At 48.8% G+C, this 17,388-nt stretch overlaps 1 protein-coding gene across 1 annotated transcript in view; it reads right to left on the reverse strand.

Annotated features, from left to right (window-relative positions):
- BOP1 (BOP1 ribosomal biogenesis factor) overlaps positions 1-17,388 on the reverse strand; it is a 97,481-nt gene that overhangs the window by 76,126 nt on the left and 3,967 nt on the right. The window contains exon 3 of the mRNA XM_060243142.1: positions 2,154-2,267. Coding sequence (XP_060099125.1) covers positions 2,154-2,267 — 114 coding nt within the window. The remainder of the gene's footprint in view (positions 1-2,153; positions 2,268-17,388) is intronic.

Below are 17,388 nucleotides of genomic sequence, written 5' to 3' on the forward strand. Positions count from 1 at the left end.
AATAATAATATAATAATAAAATTTTATTTATACCCCGCCGGGGCAGGCTCAGAGCGGCTTACAGGGTGTGGCAAAAGCCATGTTAAACAATAAAAGAATTATACATTCTATACCATATAAAATTTACCATTAAGTTTACATAATATAAAAGTCTAAAATCAATCTAAAATAATCTTATCTTATTGCTAACTCGATTGTTGATGTTAGTGATGGCATGGTGTTCATTTCAGGTTTCATCTTGGAAGGCTAGCCGGAAGAGGGCAGTTTTGCATGCCCTACGGAATTGGCTAATGTCCCGTAGGGCCCGCACCTCTTCCGGCAGCTGATTCCACCATTGGGGCGCTTTTATAGAGAAGGCCTGTTCTCTGGTTATTTTTAGTTTGGCCTCCTTTGGCCCAGGTACTTCCAGAAGGTTTTGTGAGCTGGATCGCAGTGCTCTCTGGGGAACATATGGAGAGAGGCGGTCCCTAAGGTAAACAGGTCCTCGGCCATATAGGGCTTTAAAGGTAATAACCAGCACCTTGTAACGAACTCGGTAAGTAATTGTGCAGGGGGCTGGACTAGATGACCCTGGAGGTCCCCTCCAACTCTACGATCCTAATGCTGGGATGAAAGAGAGAGGGCAGAAGAGAAGAGGGGGGGAGAAAACGGGACAATGTAGAAAGAAGGTTACGAGAAGACTGGAGTCACAGGAAAAGACAATCGTGCTGGGAAAAGTGGAAGACCCAACAGGAGATGGATTGGCTCAATGAAGGAATCCACAAGGGCCCTCCGTTGGCAAGGCCTGAGCAAGGCTGTGAACGAGAGGCCACTCTGAAGGTTGCCTTCAGTCAGAAGTGAAAGGAGCAGTATTTCCCTGCCCATGGAGAAGAGAGCCTGCAGCTGGGAGGGGACATGGGGAGGACAGGTCAACATTCTGTTTGCCACGGGATTGCTGAAAAGGTGTTCATGCTGTTCCATGCCATCATTCTGCCATCTCTTCCTTTCCACATCTCAGATGCCAGCAAAAAGAGCAAAAGTATTTCATTCTGCAGAATCGACTTTTTACACACCTTGCATGTTTTTTCCCCCTTACAGAGCAGGGATTTCCTAAAAAGCTGCTTGTGCAAACTCTGTTGAAGAGAAGCAGTCAAGTCCACGCACCACCTGTCTTGTCAGGTGGGCCCCATCTCCAAACGATGCTCAAGCCCCAGACGGTCAACTTGGCAAAAATCCTACCCCCAAAGCTTTCATTCCTGCCTTGTCTTGTCTTTAATCGGTTTCAATCCCGCCCAAAGCAGCGTTCAGCATATACGAGCAGTCTCCCCACCTGTTCTCTTTTCCTCCCGATTCAATGCACCTCTCAGCGTTAAACAAACCTTCCCAGACCTTCCCTTATGGTCTGCATCATTTTCGTCCCTGTTGTCAGTGCCTTTCCAATGCAGAGCTCAGAACTTCTCACAGCCACTCTCCTGGCCACGATGACTTCTGCAGTTACTGTCTTCAGTGGCTCTGGCAACTTTTGCAATGAAAGCACTTCAAGGGCTCCAACTGAGGCTGCCACCCGCTGCCACCCCCTAGACCCTCCTCTGCAGCAACACTCCCACCCAAAAACCACCCCTTCTGCATGCCGAATGAGTGTCTTTCTAAGCTTTTCACTTGGCTGGATTTTAACTCGACTTCTCGCAACACAGTGCTCGACACCAGGGGGGTTGCAGCCTCCCTCACCAAAGGAAAGGCAAACAGTGACCTTCTTCCCACTTCAGGTCTCACGAAACCCCCCTCACGACTAGGAGGCAACCTCATGAGCTCCTGGAACTCTGACCTGGCTGTTTCTTACTTCCCCAATTTGGCCTTGGCACTGCCACCACAATAGCACACATCCTCACTCTGCACTCTCAAACGTCCGTCCTGCAGGCTTCTGCATCTGAAAGCAAGACACCCACTCCAAACAAACCTCTTGCAGTAAATATGGGTCAGCAGAGGTTTAGAGAAACAAAAGACCCCATGGCAAAAGCGAGAGGCTCTCTTGGGAAGAAAGGAAGCCAGCCTGGCCCCCCTGCTCAGCTTCTCCCTTTCCCCAGGAGAAGTGCAGACTTCCCTTTGCTTAGCATCAGAGGACCAGGCAAACCAACATAATCCAGAGAACAAGAGGGAACAGCAGAGAGCCTCACCTCTTCATCAGAGCTGTCTTCCTCATACTCGTTTCCCAAGGGTGGTTCTTGGTCTATTGCCGACTCCCCCTCCTTATCACATGACTGAATTTCCTCCTCCACGGACTTTCCAGGCTGTAAGATAACAAGATGGCAAGAAGAGTTACCAGGCTGCATCATCGCACAACAGGCCTTTGTGAACTGCGTAGAGCGGTCAGCAGCAACTGCAGAGTTGGCTCCCTTCAGAGCTTGCCTCCCTTCCACTACGAGGCAAGGTCGGCAGCTCAAAAGCAGAGCTCCTGCTTCCCTTACAGAAGAGCCTAAGCTTGGCTCCTGGAAAAGGCCTCCCTCTGCCTGAGAGCCACAATCAGTCAAGCTAGAACCTTCCCTGTCTGCTCAGTCGCAACCTGCTTGGCCGTCCCTTCGCTTTAGAGAGCCAGTTTGGTGTAGCAGTGAAGTGTGCAGACTCTTATCTGGGAGAACCGGCCTTGACCACTGCAGAGATGTACCATCATTATTGTCGTTGTTATTAATTCAACCTACTTAATTGCCCCATCCCGGCCGAGGCCAGGCTCTGGGAGATGTACATCAAGTAAAAATACAAGTCAATACACAGGTATTATTATTATTTATTGCATTTGATTAATCATCCTACCACAGCTAGTGTCAGGCTCAGGGAGATCCAAGTCTGGGCCCAGCAGAAATCCCAAGCCGTGAAGAGCTGACACTTTGCAGCTCTCTCCTGGGCTACAGCCCCTTCCCATGATCAAGCAGCGGCACAGCAAGGAGGCCCAAGGGAAAGAATCGGCACAGAGAGGGCAAGCGGGAAGCCTGAACAACACCTGGCTTCATGTGCTCGTCGCAGGAATTCCTGCAAAGCTGGATGCAAAAGCGAAGCCTCGAGACTGAGGCAGCCTTCAGACGAGGAGAACCGTGTGCCCCTCATCCTTGGATAGTAGCCCCATTCCCTTGGGTGTTTTCCCAGCAGACAGGAAACTCTGGGAATTGTGGTGGTTCCCGCTGCCTGCTTCCCTTCGGGCTCCCAGCTGTGGTCAAGCCAACACAGGACTGGGGCTGGGGGGTGGGAGAGAGAGATCTGAAAGCTGGCTGTAACCCATTCTGTGTCCATGGAGTGAACTATAACCTAACAAAGGTAAAGCTGACACATTAACCCCAAAGCTTCAACATGTCTGGTGTACAAGAACTATACTTGGAAACTGACCTCCTCCCACCCCCACTAAAACAGGATGGTTTTCTTTTTGACATGAGCACACGCTTCAGTACACCACAACATACTTGATACATCAGGCTACTTGGTGCACTGTGGCATTTGCCCAACCCACAACCAGTGTACGTATCAGCTCAAGGCAGGGTCTTTTTAGTGGCAGCCCAAGTCCTGGAGAACACGCTGCACTATCTGTCAGATGGAGCTGCTCAAGACTCAGCTGCATAGTTTATTTTTGGCTCACTGATCTCTTCAGATTTGATATTGCCCTTCGTTTTTACTGGCAGCTGCTCTGAGCGGACAGGAAAAGCAATCTCACATATCTAAAATAAATAAAGGGTTGTGCTGAGGATGAGCGATGACTGCAGCCTCCTGTCTCAGGCCCACAAGCCTCTCCTGCAGACCACGGGAGGCCACAGCCACCCACAAGCCAGCCCTGGTCACGCAGAGGAGAGGCGTTTTTCTTCTTCCTTCATAACACGACAATGAAACTGAGGCACAGTGAATTCAAGACAGACTGAGATCACTGCAACCTCTCCAGGCAGGCCCGTCAAAACATTCAGGGTGTCTGTGGCACAGTTCTACCGCAGTCATACTATGCCAACTGCTAGATTCAAGCAGCCATCTCCCAGGGGAAACTCACTCACTCTCTCAGATGACTGTATCTGTTGATCTTAAACAGGTTTTGAAACAGAGGCTAGATGGCCACCTGACAGCAATGAGGATCCTGTGAATTTAGGGGGAGGGGTTGGTGAGTTTCCTGCATTGTGCAGGGGGTTGGACTAGATGACCCTGGAGGTCCCTTCCATATGGTTCTACGACAGGTTCCCCAGTGGAACAGGCTTCCTCGGGAGGTGGTGGGCTCTCCTTCCTTGGAGGTTTTTCAACAGAGGCTAGAGGGCCATCTGACAGCGATGAAGATTCTGTGAATTTAGGGGGAGGGGTTTGTGAGTTTCCTGCCTGGTGCAGGGGGTTGGACTAGATGACCCTGGAGGTCCCTTCCAACTCAGGAGGTGGTGGGCTCTCCTTCCTTGGTGGTTTTTCAACAGAGGCTGGATGGCCCTCTGACAGCAATGAGGATCCTGTGAATTTAGGGGGAGGGGTTTGTGAGTTTCCTGCATGGTGCTGGGGGTTGGACTAGATGACCCTGGAGGTCCCTTCCAACTCAGGAGGTGGTGGGCTCTCCTTCCTTGGTGGTTTTTCAACAGAGGCTGGATGGCCCTCTGACAGCAATGAGGATCCTGTGAATTTAGGGGGAGGGGTTTGTGAGTTTCCTGCATGGTGCTGGGGGTTGGACTAGATGACCCTGGAGGTCCCTTCCAACTCAGGAGGTGGTGGGCTCTCCTTCCTTGGTGGTTTTTCAACAGAGGCTGGATGGCCATCTGACAGCAATGAGGATCCTGTGAATTTAGGCGGAGGGGTTTGTGAGTTTCCTGCCTGGTGCAGGGGGTTGGACTAGATGACCCTGGAGGTCCCTTCCAACTCAGGAGGTGGTGGGCTCTCCTTCCTTGGTGGTTTTTCAACAGAGGCTGGATGGCCATCTGACAGCAATGAGGATCCTGTGAATTTAGGCGGAGGGGTTTGTGAGTTTCCTGCATGGTGCTGGGGGTTGGACTAGATGACCCTGGAGGTCCCTTCCAACTCTAGGATTCTAAGTGCCACTGGTCTCAAACTTTGTTCTGCTGTTTCAGATCAGCACAACTACCCAACTGAATCTCTCAGATGTCTTGATCTACTGATAAGCTAGCAGCCATCAAAGCTAAACAGAACCTCCATGTCTAAAGGCAGTAGACCCCACATGTCAGGTGCCAGGAAGAAACAAGAGAAGGCTGTGGCTTTTGTCCCTTGCTTCCAGACTGCTCACTAGGGAAAAAGAGATGGCCCCAAAAGGCTATGCGTCTGTCCAGGAGGGCTCTTCCAAAGTTCTTCTCTTCCTCCTGAAAAGGACCCCAAATTGGGATTGTTGGTCAGCACAGGATTCCGCTGCAGCCCGCCTGCCAGATTCCAGCCCACGGGCCCAGTGTGTTCCAGACAGCACCCACGTGTTGGCCCAGCGTGTGGGCGCAGGCAGAAGTGCACATCCTTCGCTGGAAAAGAGATTCGCCCTCCTCCCCCGCTCAGAGGGGACCCAGCCTAGAAAGGGCTTCAGCGGAGGATCTGACGGAATAATCAGAAAAGCAGCCCTCCAGAACGCCCCTCCCGGGAGCAGTAAAGTCTGCGCAGTGTGCGATCACCTTCTGCTCTACGCAACCCACCAACACAGCCCTTTGTGCGCACCCCCACCCCAGCCAAAGGGAGAAAGTGGGGCTGGGGGCCTAGAAAGCACAGGGCCAACTAGAAGATGGGATTACAGCAAAAACAAAGGCATTATTAAAGTCTTTGAAAAAAGGAGATTGGAGGTAAGTCTTTTCCCAGGCTTTTGGCACCAAGAGGGTTTTGTCTGTCTTTCCCTCTCTCCCCCGTTTCCCTTCCTCCCCAAAACTCAGATGGGCTTGGAGCAGAGCCCCAAGCTGCAGAAATGGGTCACTGGTGCCGGGAGCTCCCCTGGCCGGCGAGGCTGTGCTGCGGAGGTCTGGGGCCACCTCTCTGTGTCCCCGTTCACCCCTGCCCTCCTGCAGGGAATCCCAGCCAGACAAGGCAGGGCCAGGCCCGCCTCCCCAGCCTCTGGAAAGGGACAGCCAGCTGGCTTCTCACTGGGCCTCCAGCATGAGATGGCTGGCCTGGTGCATTTGCGCAACTGAACCATCAAGAGACAGTGGCACGGGAATGGCCAGGCCCCTGAAGACAGCTGGTTTGAACAGGAAGGGCATAGCAGGAGCTCCTCCCACCCCTTTTGCTTCTGACCGCCACGAAGCACACACCCTCCCGCAGGTGTTCGGGTGGGCCCTGCTGGAAGGTCCTGATTCAAGAGTGGTAACTACCCCAAGCTGCTACCAGAGCACAGGTGTGCTGGCCAGCAGCAGAAGACCCAGATTCGAGTCTGAGACCAACCAGCTTTTTGGGGTCTGGCTTTCCAAGAGTCACAGCTCTCTCTGTCAGACAGGAAGGAGGAGTATCTGATGGAGGGAGATTTGACTCCCAAAACCTCAAATCCTGAAAATCTGGTTGGTCTCCGAGGTCCTCCTGGAGTGGAACCCAGCTATCCCAAAGCCATTCTGCCGGCCCTTAAAAAAGAAAAGGCTGCCCCTTCCGTGTGTTTCAAAGACCCCTTTATAAAGCTTCTTGGCAAATCATTGCATGGTCTGTTGCACCAAAAACAAGCTGGGGTCCTGTGAAGCTGAGGCGGGCCCTAGGCCACAACAGTTTTTGCTAGAATAAAAGCTTATTCGTTGAAGGTGCCCCAGGACTCTTTGGGGGAGGGACGGTGGCTCAGTGGTAGAGCATCTGCTTGGGAAGCAGAAGGTCCCAGGTTGAATCCCCGGCATCTCCAACGAAGAAGGCTCCAGGCAAATAGGTGTGAAAAACCTCAGCTTGAGACCCTGGAGAGCCGCTGCCAGTCTGAGTAGATAATACTGACTTCGATGGACAAAGGGTCTGATTCAGTATAAGGCAGCTTCATATGTATGTTCATGACTCCTGCTCTGAGAGTCGGTCACGGGCCTGCTGCAGAAAGAAAGGCCGCCAGAGGGCAGCACACAATGCCAAAAGGACAAATGCTGGCCAGGAAAAGCAATCGGAAGGAGTAATTGCAGCAGCAGCTGCAGCGGGGGGACCTTGAGAGGTGAGGAGGGGAAGAGGTCAGGTTGCGGTGCCTGCCATGGCTGACTGTGGCTGGCTGGGAGAGGGGTAAGCTGTTGGCAAGAGGGCAGAGGTAGTGCAGCTCAGAGCTAGCTCAGTTCCTGAATGAGGACAAGACCCTGGTTGGCAGCTCTCCCCTTCCCCATCCGGAATGCCAGTGCTTGACCACCTTTGTTGCGTTTTCACTCTGAAGCTGATAAGTTTTTTTCTAGCCCACCTGGCTGAGAAACAGCAGCTTGGTCTCTAGCTACATAACAAGACAAAAAGAGGTCCATGAGTTCAGCTGAAGAGTCAAGCCAAACTTTGCTACCTTGCTATACTGCACCAGCTGTTCTCACTCCTGATCTGGCTGCCCACCCTGTTCCTGCACAAGGACACCCTGAGGTTCAGGTCACAGCTGCACCTGTCTCAAGTGCTCACATCTGAACCAACCAAGGCTTAGCTCTGCAGTTGAGTGGACGCATTGTTTTCCCATGACATGCCCATGTCTTTTTGGTAGCTGCAAACAAAGCATTCCTAACTGGAGAACTAAACCAAAGTCAGAGCTCTACACAGGCTTGCCCCTGAAGTCAACTCGGCGATCCCAGTTGGTGCAGAATGCCGCAGCTCAATTATTATCAGGAGCCAAATAGGGAATGCTTAGCACACCCGTTCTGCAGTCTCTCCACTGGCTGCCCACTCATTACTGAGCCCAGTTCAGGGCACTGGCCATCACTGCAAAGCCCTCGGGACCCTCACGCCTGCGGGACCCCACCTCTTCTCCTGGGCTCTGCCACAACAGCTTTGCTCGTCTGAGCAGGGCCTTCTGTAGGGGCCACCTTGCAAATGGGCAGGAGCAACAACTGCCCATACGCGCACATTCTCTGTTGCAGCCCCTTAGCTTGTGGAACAGCCTGCTTGAGAAGATCAGGAAGGCTCCCGTGCATCCGTCATTCCACAAATGATGTAACATGGAGTTGCTGAGGAAGGCATGTCAATAAAAGTAAAAAAAAACTACCACAAAGGTGCTTCATAACTAGAAAGGACGGCTGTGATTACTAAGAGCCAGCATGGGTTTCTCAAGAACAATTCATATCAGACTAACCTTATCTCTTTTTCCAAGAAAGTTACTACCTTGCAGGATCAGAGGAATGCAGTGGCTAGAAGACCTATTATCTGTTTGCTGCATGTACTACCCAGTTGTTGTTGCATTTTTTTCTGCTAATGCAATACCATTTTTCTGCAATCTAGATCAGGAGTGTCGAACTTATTTGTTACAGGGGTCGGATCTGACATAAATGGGACTTTGTGGGGTCAGGCCTTACGTATCATAAAATGTAATACCAAGCAGTGGAGATATAAACTTTATAAACAATACAGAGAAACACAATTAGATATTATTTTTACTTAAAATACAAACATGCTTAAAACTCTTACAATGTTTTGTTTAAAATGGAATGGTGGGGGAATAGTTGAATTTGGCAATGCAATTTTATAAATAAAACGTCAAGAAAAAGCACAAGGATCACAGCAGAAACTAAAAACATAAACCAAAATCGTTGAGAAGGACCTCCAAGGTCATTTAGTCCAGCCCCCCCCCCCCCCAGTGCAGGAACTTCATGAATACCTTCTCCCCTTACACACATACATCCCAGCAACCCCTGCTCCATGCCCAGAAGATGGCAAAACACCTCCAGGATCCCTGGCCAAACTGGCTTGAAGAAAAATTGCTGCCTGACCCCAAAGTGGCAAACAGCATTTCCCAGGGCATGTAAGAAAGAATAACAAGAATTAAGCACTGATGCATTCCTCTGATCCTGCAAAGTAGTAACTTTCTTGGAAAAAGAGATAAAGTTAGTCTGATATGAATTGTTCTTGAGAAACCCATGCTGGCTCTTAGTAATCACAGCCGTCCTTTCTAAATGTTCCAGGACTGACCATTTGAGGATTTGTTCTAAAACTTTTTCAGGTATAGAGGTCAAGCTGACAAGTCGGTAGTTACCTGGATCCTCCTTTTCCCCCTTCTTGAAGAAGTGGACAACATTTGCCCATGTCCAGTCTCACTTGTATCCTGGGGTGCTAAAATGTTTTGATTCTTCCTTGGATGGAGGTTGCAAAATGTGGGTGTGGAGAAACGCCATTTTAGTCAGTGGTGGTGCTTCATTTGGCAGGGGTCAGTAAATCCCTCAGCAGGCTTTGTAGCCTTCCCCTCACTCCCCCCCTCCCTTCCAGAGCCAAACCAACAACGCTAGGGGGAAAATCTCCTAGAGAGGCAGGAAGTGCTGTGGTTCCTTGCATGTGTTAGGCAGGAAGAGAAGCCAGATTTGAACTGGGGCTCGAGCAAGCATGTGGTGAGCATGGAGGCTCCTGCCTGGGAGGGCCCAGGCAGGCAGACCAAGTAAGTAATTCTCAAGACAGGACAAGTTTGGACCAGGGACAGTAGAAAGCGTTTATAAACACCTTTCCTTTGTCATGCTGTTTGCTGTGCTGTGCTGTGCTACTTTTTTAAATGCAACCGTTTTTGTTTTGTTTTTCTTTCCCTATCTCTTTCTCTTTTTGAATAAATATATTTTTACTGTTTAAATGCTGGCAGTCAAACTCTGTACCACATAGATCCCCAGACCGCTTTAGACCACGCTGTGTTGAGAAGGGGGCCCCGGGGAAGGGGGAAGGCATGCAGTTGGATAAGGTGCCAATCCTCCAGGGGTGCCCCAAAGAAGCGCTGAGGTCTCTGTGAAACCCAAGTGCAGGGTGGCAGAGGACCTTGAGGCCTGGCCTCACAGCTGGAGAGGGGGGTTGGGAGTCCTGTTCCTCTCAATCTGAACCCCGGGACTGAGCAGGTGGTGGCAGCGCGCCCAAGGGGCAGGAGGAGAAATAGCTCCCTCCAGGAGTTGGCGACTCAATAGGGAGCTGACGGGACCGGGTCTGAAGGCAGAATCGGGCCTGTTCCGCCACAGTGGGGATGCCACAGAAGAGGCCACTAAGTTTCCATTACCATCGTTCACACATTTCAGAATGGTGGTCCTCCCAAGTAAGGTTTATTACACCAGGCTTTAAATAGCACAAGGCTCATGTGGGCAGACAGGGTCCATGAGATATACAAATCCTAGGCTACAGAAGATTAGACCCAGCACTTTGAACTGTGGCTGGGAGGACCATGGAAACCACTGCAACACAGCATGCTGCATATGAACGCAACCACCCAAGCAATCATCCTATACCAGAGTGGCCAAACTTTTCTTTTTTTCTAATGACAAACTAGAATGATGTTTACATGTTAAAAAGCAAATTAGGTGGACAAGAATATCACTATCCAATGCATTTCTCTTTTAGCTGTACTGACATACTGGAATAGAGATATTGGCTGCAGAATGCAGCAGCCAGACTGTTGTTGGGGCTTCCTAAATGGGAGCACATATAGCCTGGACTGCGCAAACTGCACTGGCTGCCAGTTATATACCGGGTCCGCTACAAAGTGCTGGTCATTACCTTTAAAGCCCTATATGGTCGAGGACCTGTCTACCTTAGGGACCGTCTCTCCCCATATGAACCCCAGAGAGCACTGAGGTCAGCCGGGAAAAACTTGTTGACTACCCCCGGACCGAGAGAGGTGAAGCTGCAAAGCACCCGTAACCGGGCCTTCTCCTCTGTAGCCCCGAGCCTATGGAACCAACTTCCAGAGGAAATGCGGGCCCTGCGGGATCTTGAACAATTCCGCAGGGCCTGCAAGACCTTCCTCTTCCGACTGGCTTTCGCTGATGAAAAAGGAAACTGCTAATGAAAACCGCCATCATAAAAAACATAAAACCAACATAGCATTAGCACTTTTATCAATCTAATTTAACATAATTTTAAACTTAACCAGAATTTGGTCTAAGCGAAAGAATTCTGGAAGATGATACAACAAGAAATCTCCAAAATTTTGGGCTATGACTTTAAGAAAACTGCAGAGATGTTTTTACTTGGATTACAATTAGAAAAATTTCCAAAAGAAGACAGGACTCTAATTTGGTACCTGCTATCAGCTGCTAGGACATTATACGCGCAGCTTTGGAAGCAAGAAAAAGTACCGGAGAAATGGGACTGGACCATGAAAGTTTTATCGTGGTGTGAAATGGACAAACTAACTAGAACACTAAGAGACTATGATTTAGAGATATTCAAAAGGGAGTGGAGAAAATTTAAAGGATACATGGAGAAAACTTGGAAAGTAAAGAAACATTGGACAATTTTTTAGTAGTAAGAATATATATATTGAACTTTGAGCAGTTAGAAGTGCCTTTAATATTGATTTTGAATTTATAACCTCGGGGAAGTCAACATTGGAGGAAGGGGGGATGAAAATGTCATATGGGTTAATGCGGGGGGAAAAAAATTAAGAAATAGTTAAGTTTTGTAACCATATGCTACCAATAAATTGTTTAAACACCAGAATTTTAACTGAAATGTTTATAATGTTTAAATGTAATTTTATTCATCTTTGTATAATTGAAACTTGAATGATGCTGTTAGCCGCCCTGAGCCTGCTCCGGCGGGGAGGGCGGGACACAAATAAAAGTTTGTTGTTGTTGTTATCTCATTACGTATACCAAACCCATCTTCCGCTATATTTTAATGTATTTTTCTTCTAATGTCAAACTATACGTATGTTACATGTTTAAAGGTAAATTAGCTGGATGGGGAAAAGGTCTGAGAAAGAAATGCCCTCTTTTTGGCCCAGACTTATAAAATAGAGTGATTAACGGACATTCTCACATTTTGACACATTACTGTTTTATTGCTTTCTCAAACTCATGATACCCAGATCAAAGGTTTGCTCAATTTGTTAATTTTACTATTCTGTCAGTGGATCTTAAACTTGTACCGTTTTGCATTCTAAACCACTGCCTACCAGCTATACGTAGCTCTGCTCACTGTGCCTGATTCCTCGTCTGATGAAGTGAGCTCGGAGCACACAAAAGCTTACGTTCTGAATAAAGCTTTGTTGGTCTTAAAGGTGAAACTTGACTCCTGCTTTGTTCTACTGCTTCAGACCAACACGGCTGCCCGCTTGGATCTCGTTGCTTGACAGCACTTTGTGCCAGATTCAGAGCGAGCAGCATAGGTGTGGCGTGGCACACAGGGCTTGCATTTCTATTGTGGGCCAAGGACCTCCCCTTCCCTTTCATGCATTCACATCCTCCAGGATCCTCGTCAGGCTGATGACAGTAGCAGAGGCCTGGCATCTTCTGGGGATTTTTTTTTTTTAACTATGGTTATTATTATTATTTACAACACACAAAGCATCCCTCTCTTGACAGAGGCCAAACTCTCGAAAGCCAAGCCAGAGGAAGAAGAATGCGGTTGGGAGAGGAAGGTCAGAACCACACGCCAAAAGGCAGCTGTTTGTGCACTCAACTCCGCTGCAGCGTGGAAGAGACCCAGAGGCTCTCAGTCACGTGTGTTTGATTAAGTCACCGACCTTCATGCTACTCATGTATGTTCTCATGTCGTTTTTATCACCTCCCTGTTAAGTTCAGCAGCTGGTCAGGATTAAAGCCCTGAATCTTTTATCCTTGACATTTCATTAAAGTAGCTGAAGAAATGGTAGATTTATTGCTGCTTTAATTGCAAGTAAGCATCAAGATTTAGCCCTTTAATCTTGTTAGAGCAGTTAACGAGCTAATATCAAGATGCACCTGCACGATTATCTCACTGCTAGCGTAAGTGGCTAATCGTATTATCTGGAGGATAATCACAGGTTAGAAAACTGTATTATAGTTTGTAACGGTTACTGTTTCTATTAAAAGTGTCATGCGCAAGGAAGATCAGGTTTTCGTGGGAGGACTGTCAAAAGATCCATGTGAGCTATTTCTCTGCGTAGATTAGGTTCCCAAACTTTCTCAACCATTCTGAGACAGTTAATTGAAATATGATTTGCTTTAAATCTCTCGTATTAAGTTATGTTGAGAAAAGTTAGGGCATTTGATTTTGCTTGCCTGCCTTCAGTACTTATAAGATCAACTGGCATTTGTATGTATTTTTCACTCTTGCCTTACAAAGAAAGTTCTTTTTTTTCAACAAAGGTCATTAAAACTTGCAGAAACTTTCCGCTTGGTTTGCTGGGAAAATTTCAAATGCTCAGACCCCTTGGTTTACTGTACTATGAAGTTAAATTCTCTCTCAGCAGGTTTATAACTGACAGGAATCCTGCAAAGTATCTGCAGCGGCTTTGCTAGAAAGAATAATTTTCGCTAAAGTTATCTGGTGCTGATTTCTTAGTAGGATATGAGACAATCATCTTGTTACATTTCTACTTGGCCAGGCCTCAGTTATCGATAGCCCCAGTACCTCTGGTCCAGGCAGCAGGGCATTAAGACAGTTGCTATGCAGAACAGATTACTCAAGCTAGTGAGCCAAGCCACACTTGGAAAGAAGAAGCCAAATAAGAAGAAAAATTTCGAGTCCCCCTGGAGCCAATGGTGTGGGACTTTTTCTTGCCAACCTCCAATATGCCAATGAGGAGAAGGAAAGCTTCCATCCTCCTTGCTTCAGCTACCTGTCCATGAAGTATGTTCACCTGCCCAGCAAGAGGCAAAAAGCTTCTAGGTAGCTCAGTTGGTAGAACATGGGACTCTAAATCTCAGGATCATGAGTCTGAGTCCCATGTTTGAGAAGGGACAAAGCTCAGTGCAAGAGCCTCTATTTGGCACGCAGAAGGTCCCACGTTCAGTGTTTGGCAACTCCAGTTGAAAGGACCAGGTAGTAGGCAATGCGAAATACCTGATCCAGTATAAGGCAGTCTCATGTGTGTTTAAGCAGCCAAAGGAGTGCATAGGATCTTGCCCACAGCTTCCCCCTTATCATCTCTAGGGAGCTGGAAAAGGTTCTTCAACCGTCTATGCAAGTTCAACCTCCTCCTCCCAAAGCAAATAGAACGCATCAAGCTCAGAACAACTGCAGAGACCAGAATGGAAATAAACCAGCAGGGAATGCATCCTAGACCGTAAGAGCCAGTGCTTTTGAAGGAAGACTTCTGCAAGAATAAAACAAAACATGCCAACAGGGCACGGGTAGGATGTGGCACGCCTCCACTTTCTCCAGGCCTGGAATGAAGCAGCGTTTTGCCCTCAGAGGATGGTCCTGCCCATGCCACCCACTGATTCCTCTAACAGCTTCGTGGGGCTGGCTTATAGCACTATGCTTGAGCTATGAGGATCACACGAGTCCTTCTGTAAGACTGCCTCTCTCCCTATGTTCTGCCACGACAACTTCATCCATCCCAGCAGGGCATTCTGCAGGAACCAGTCAGCAAATGGGCAAAACTGATAACTTCCTATACGCATGCATTTTCTGCTGTGGCCCCCACTTTATGGAACAGCCTCCCAGACAACATTAAGAATCACAGAGTTGTAAGGGATCTCCAGGGTCATCTAGTCCAACCCCCCTGAACAATGCAGGAAGCTCACAAATACCTCCCCCACCCCCAGTGACCCCTGCAGGCTCCTTGCCCAGAAGATGGCAAAAAAGCCCCCCAGGACCCCTGGCCAAACTAGCCTGGAGAAAAATTGCTGCCTGACCCCAACGTGGCAATCAGCATTTCCCAGGGCATGTCAGAAACGGCCTCAAGCACTAAGCATCGATGCAACCCTTCCTGCCCTCCCTTTCATGATCTGCTTAAGTTCACAGGATCTTCATTGCTGTCAGATGGCCATCTAGCCTCTGCTTAAAAACCTCCAGAGAAGGAGAGCCCACCACCTCCCAAGGAAGCCTGTTCCACTGAGGAATCGCTCTAACAGTCAGGAAGTTCTTCCTAATGTTGAGCCTGAAACTCTTTTGATTTAATTTCAACCCATTAGTTCTGGTTGGACCTTCTGGGGCAAGAGGAAGGCTGTCATGAGCCTTGATGAGGAGGTGGAAGGGTTAACAGACCTGGAAGAGTTGCCAGCCAGTTCCTCAGCTGAACAAACAGCAGCTGGCCCGGGCACCAGTGTCAGCTGTTGACGATCAATCTCCTCCAAGCTCTCCTCCTCCCATCTCAAGAGTTCGAAGCAGGCTCCGGAAAGAACTTTCAGAGCGAAGACATGAGGCATGCTGATTTTTCAGATTTCTCAGCCCTGAGTTCTATCAGAGTCACTGCCACCCAGGGAGCAGGCTGACTGAGACTCCCATATAGCTCCCACCCAGGACCTGGTAACCTTGTGGAAGCGACAAGTCTGTTCTCTGGCTTGCATCCACGCTCCTTCCTGATTCCTGATCCTGCCCTGCTTGATTTCCTTGGCACCCTGACCTTTTGGCTTTTGGACACTGACTTCTGATTCCGGTTTGTGATTCTGCATTGGTGACTTGGCTCCTGCTTGACTTCCTGGACATTGACCTTGGACTGGCTTTGGACTCCTGCCTGCCTGCACCCGGAGAACGTGAAAAACGCTCCCACTCTCCTTGCTTTCTGCAAGATATGCAGAATGGGATTATTCCAGAGGGTTTTTTGCAGAAGTAAGTAGAACTGTACTGCAATGAAAAGGTCAGAAAAGTTGCATTGGTAAAGCAACAGGGACTGTGGCCTGCACTATGGCTACTTGTGACTGTAAACTTCTCTAGACGAGATAGTTTCTACAGCACTTAACTATCACATTTAAAAGCTCAAGCTATTTGAGCTCTCTCTCTTCAGATTTCTGTAGTCTAAACCCTTCTGTGTCATTCACTAGACGTCTGATCCTGTTGACTGCACTCAGCTTACACTATGTAATCCACTTCAAGTCTCAGTGAGAAAGGTGGACTATAAACAGACAAATAAAGAATAATAAAGGTAGGCCAGAGGAGTTTTAGCTGTGTACAGGAATCAAAAAACCCCATGTGGCTGGGACCAGTGTTCCCTCTAAGCTGAGTCAGCGTGAGCTAGCTTGCAGATTTTTAGGCTCCAGCTCACAGATTTTTGTCTTAGCTCAGGAAGGAGGACCCCAGAGCACGCTAATTTATGCAGCAGCTCACAACTTTAATGTCAGTAGCTCACAAAGTAGAATTTTTGCTCTCAAGACTCTGCAGCTTAGAGGAAACATTGGCTGGGACACACAGGGCCCTTCAGCCACAACACACCACCAGTCAGTCAGTTCACAGAAGAGACACCAGATCAGCCAGTGAGCTGAGCGGCTCTTTCCACACTCCCCTGAGGGGAAGAATCATGACTGGATCTTCTTTAGGCATGAAGACTCCACAGAGCTCCAGGAGCCTGGAAGAGCATCTCACCTCTCAAGCTTCACCTCTCACCTTCTACCACTTTGTGCAGTGCTGGATGGATTTAAAATAAGAAAATCAGCACAGCAAAGGAAAAGAAAGCTCAAATTGCCAGGATCCCCCCCCAGTTGCTCCCAAAGAAAGACAGTGGCAGCCTAGACAGTCCAGGCTAGTCCAATCGTGTCAGCTCTCGGACTCTAAGCAGAGCCAGCCTTGCTTAGTACTTGGATAAACACCTGGAGCAGAGGTCCATCAGTGGCTATTAGCCACAGTGTATTGTTGGAACTCTCTGCCTCGGACAGTGGTGGTCTATAATGTTGGTGCTTGGGGGGCAACAGTGGGAGGGTTTCTGGTGTCCTGGCCCCACTGGTGGACCTCCTGATGGCACCTGGTTTTTTTGGCCACTGTGTGACACAGAGTGTTGGACTGGATGGGCCACTGGCCTGCTCCAACAGGGCTTCTCTTATGTTCTTATGTGACACAGAGTGTTGGACTGGAGGGGCCACTGGCCTGATCCAACATGGCTTCTCTTATGTTCTTATGTGACACAGAGTGTTGGACTGAAGGGGCCATTGGCCTGATCCAACAGGGCTTCTCTTATGTTCTTATGTGACACAGAGTGTTGGACTGGGTGGGCCACTGGCCTGCTCCAACAGGGCTTCTCTTATGTTCTTCTGTGACAGAGTGTTGGACTAGATGGGCCACTGGCCTGATCCAACATGGCTTCTCTTATGTTCTTATGTGACACAGAGTGTTGGACTGGATGGGCCATTGGCCTGATCCAACATGGCTTCTCTTATGTTCTTATGTGACACAGAATGTTGGACTGGAGGGGCCATTGGCCTGATCCAACATGGCTTCTCTTATGTCTGGGGCAGTGATGCTCTGTATTCTTGGTGCTTGGGGGGGTGGCGTAAAAGTAGGAGGGCTTCTAGTGTCCTGGCCCCACTGGCGAACCTCCTGATGGCACCTGGGGTTTTTGGCCACTGTGTGACACAGTGTTGGACTGGATGGGCCATTGGCCTGATCCAACATGGCTTCTCTTATGTTCTTATGTTTGTGGCAGTGATGCTCTGTCTTCTTGGTGCTTGGAGGGGGGCA

Source organism: Heteronotia binoei, chromosome 7, assembly GCF_032191835.1.
Source record: "Heteronotia binoei isolate CCM8104 ecotype False Entrance Well chromosome 7, APGP_CSIRO_Hbin_v1, whole genome shotgun sequence".
Taxonomy (NCBI): domain Eukaryota; kingdom Metazoa; phylum Chordata; class Lepidosauria; order Squamata; family Gekkonidae; genus Heteronotia; species Heteronotia binoei.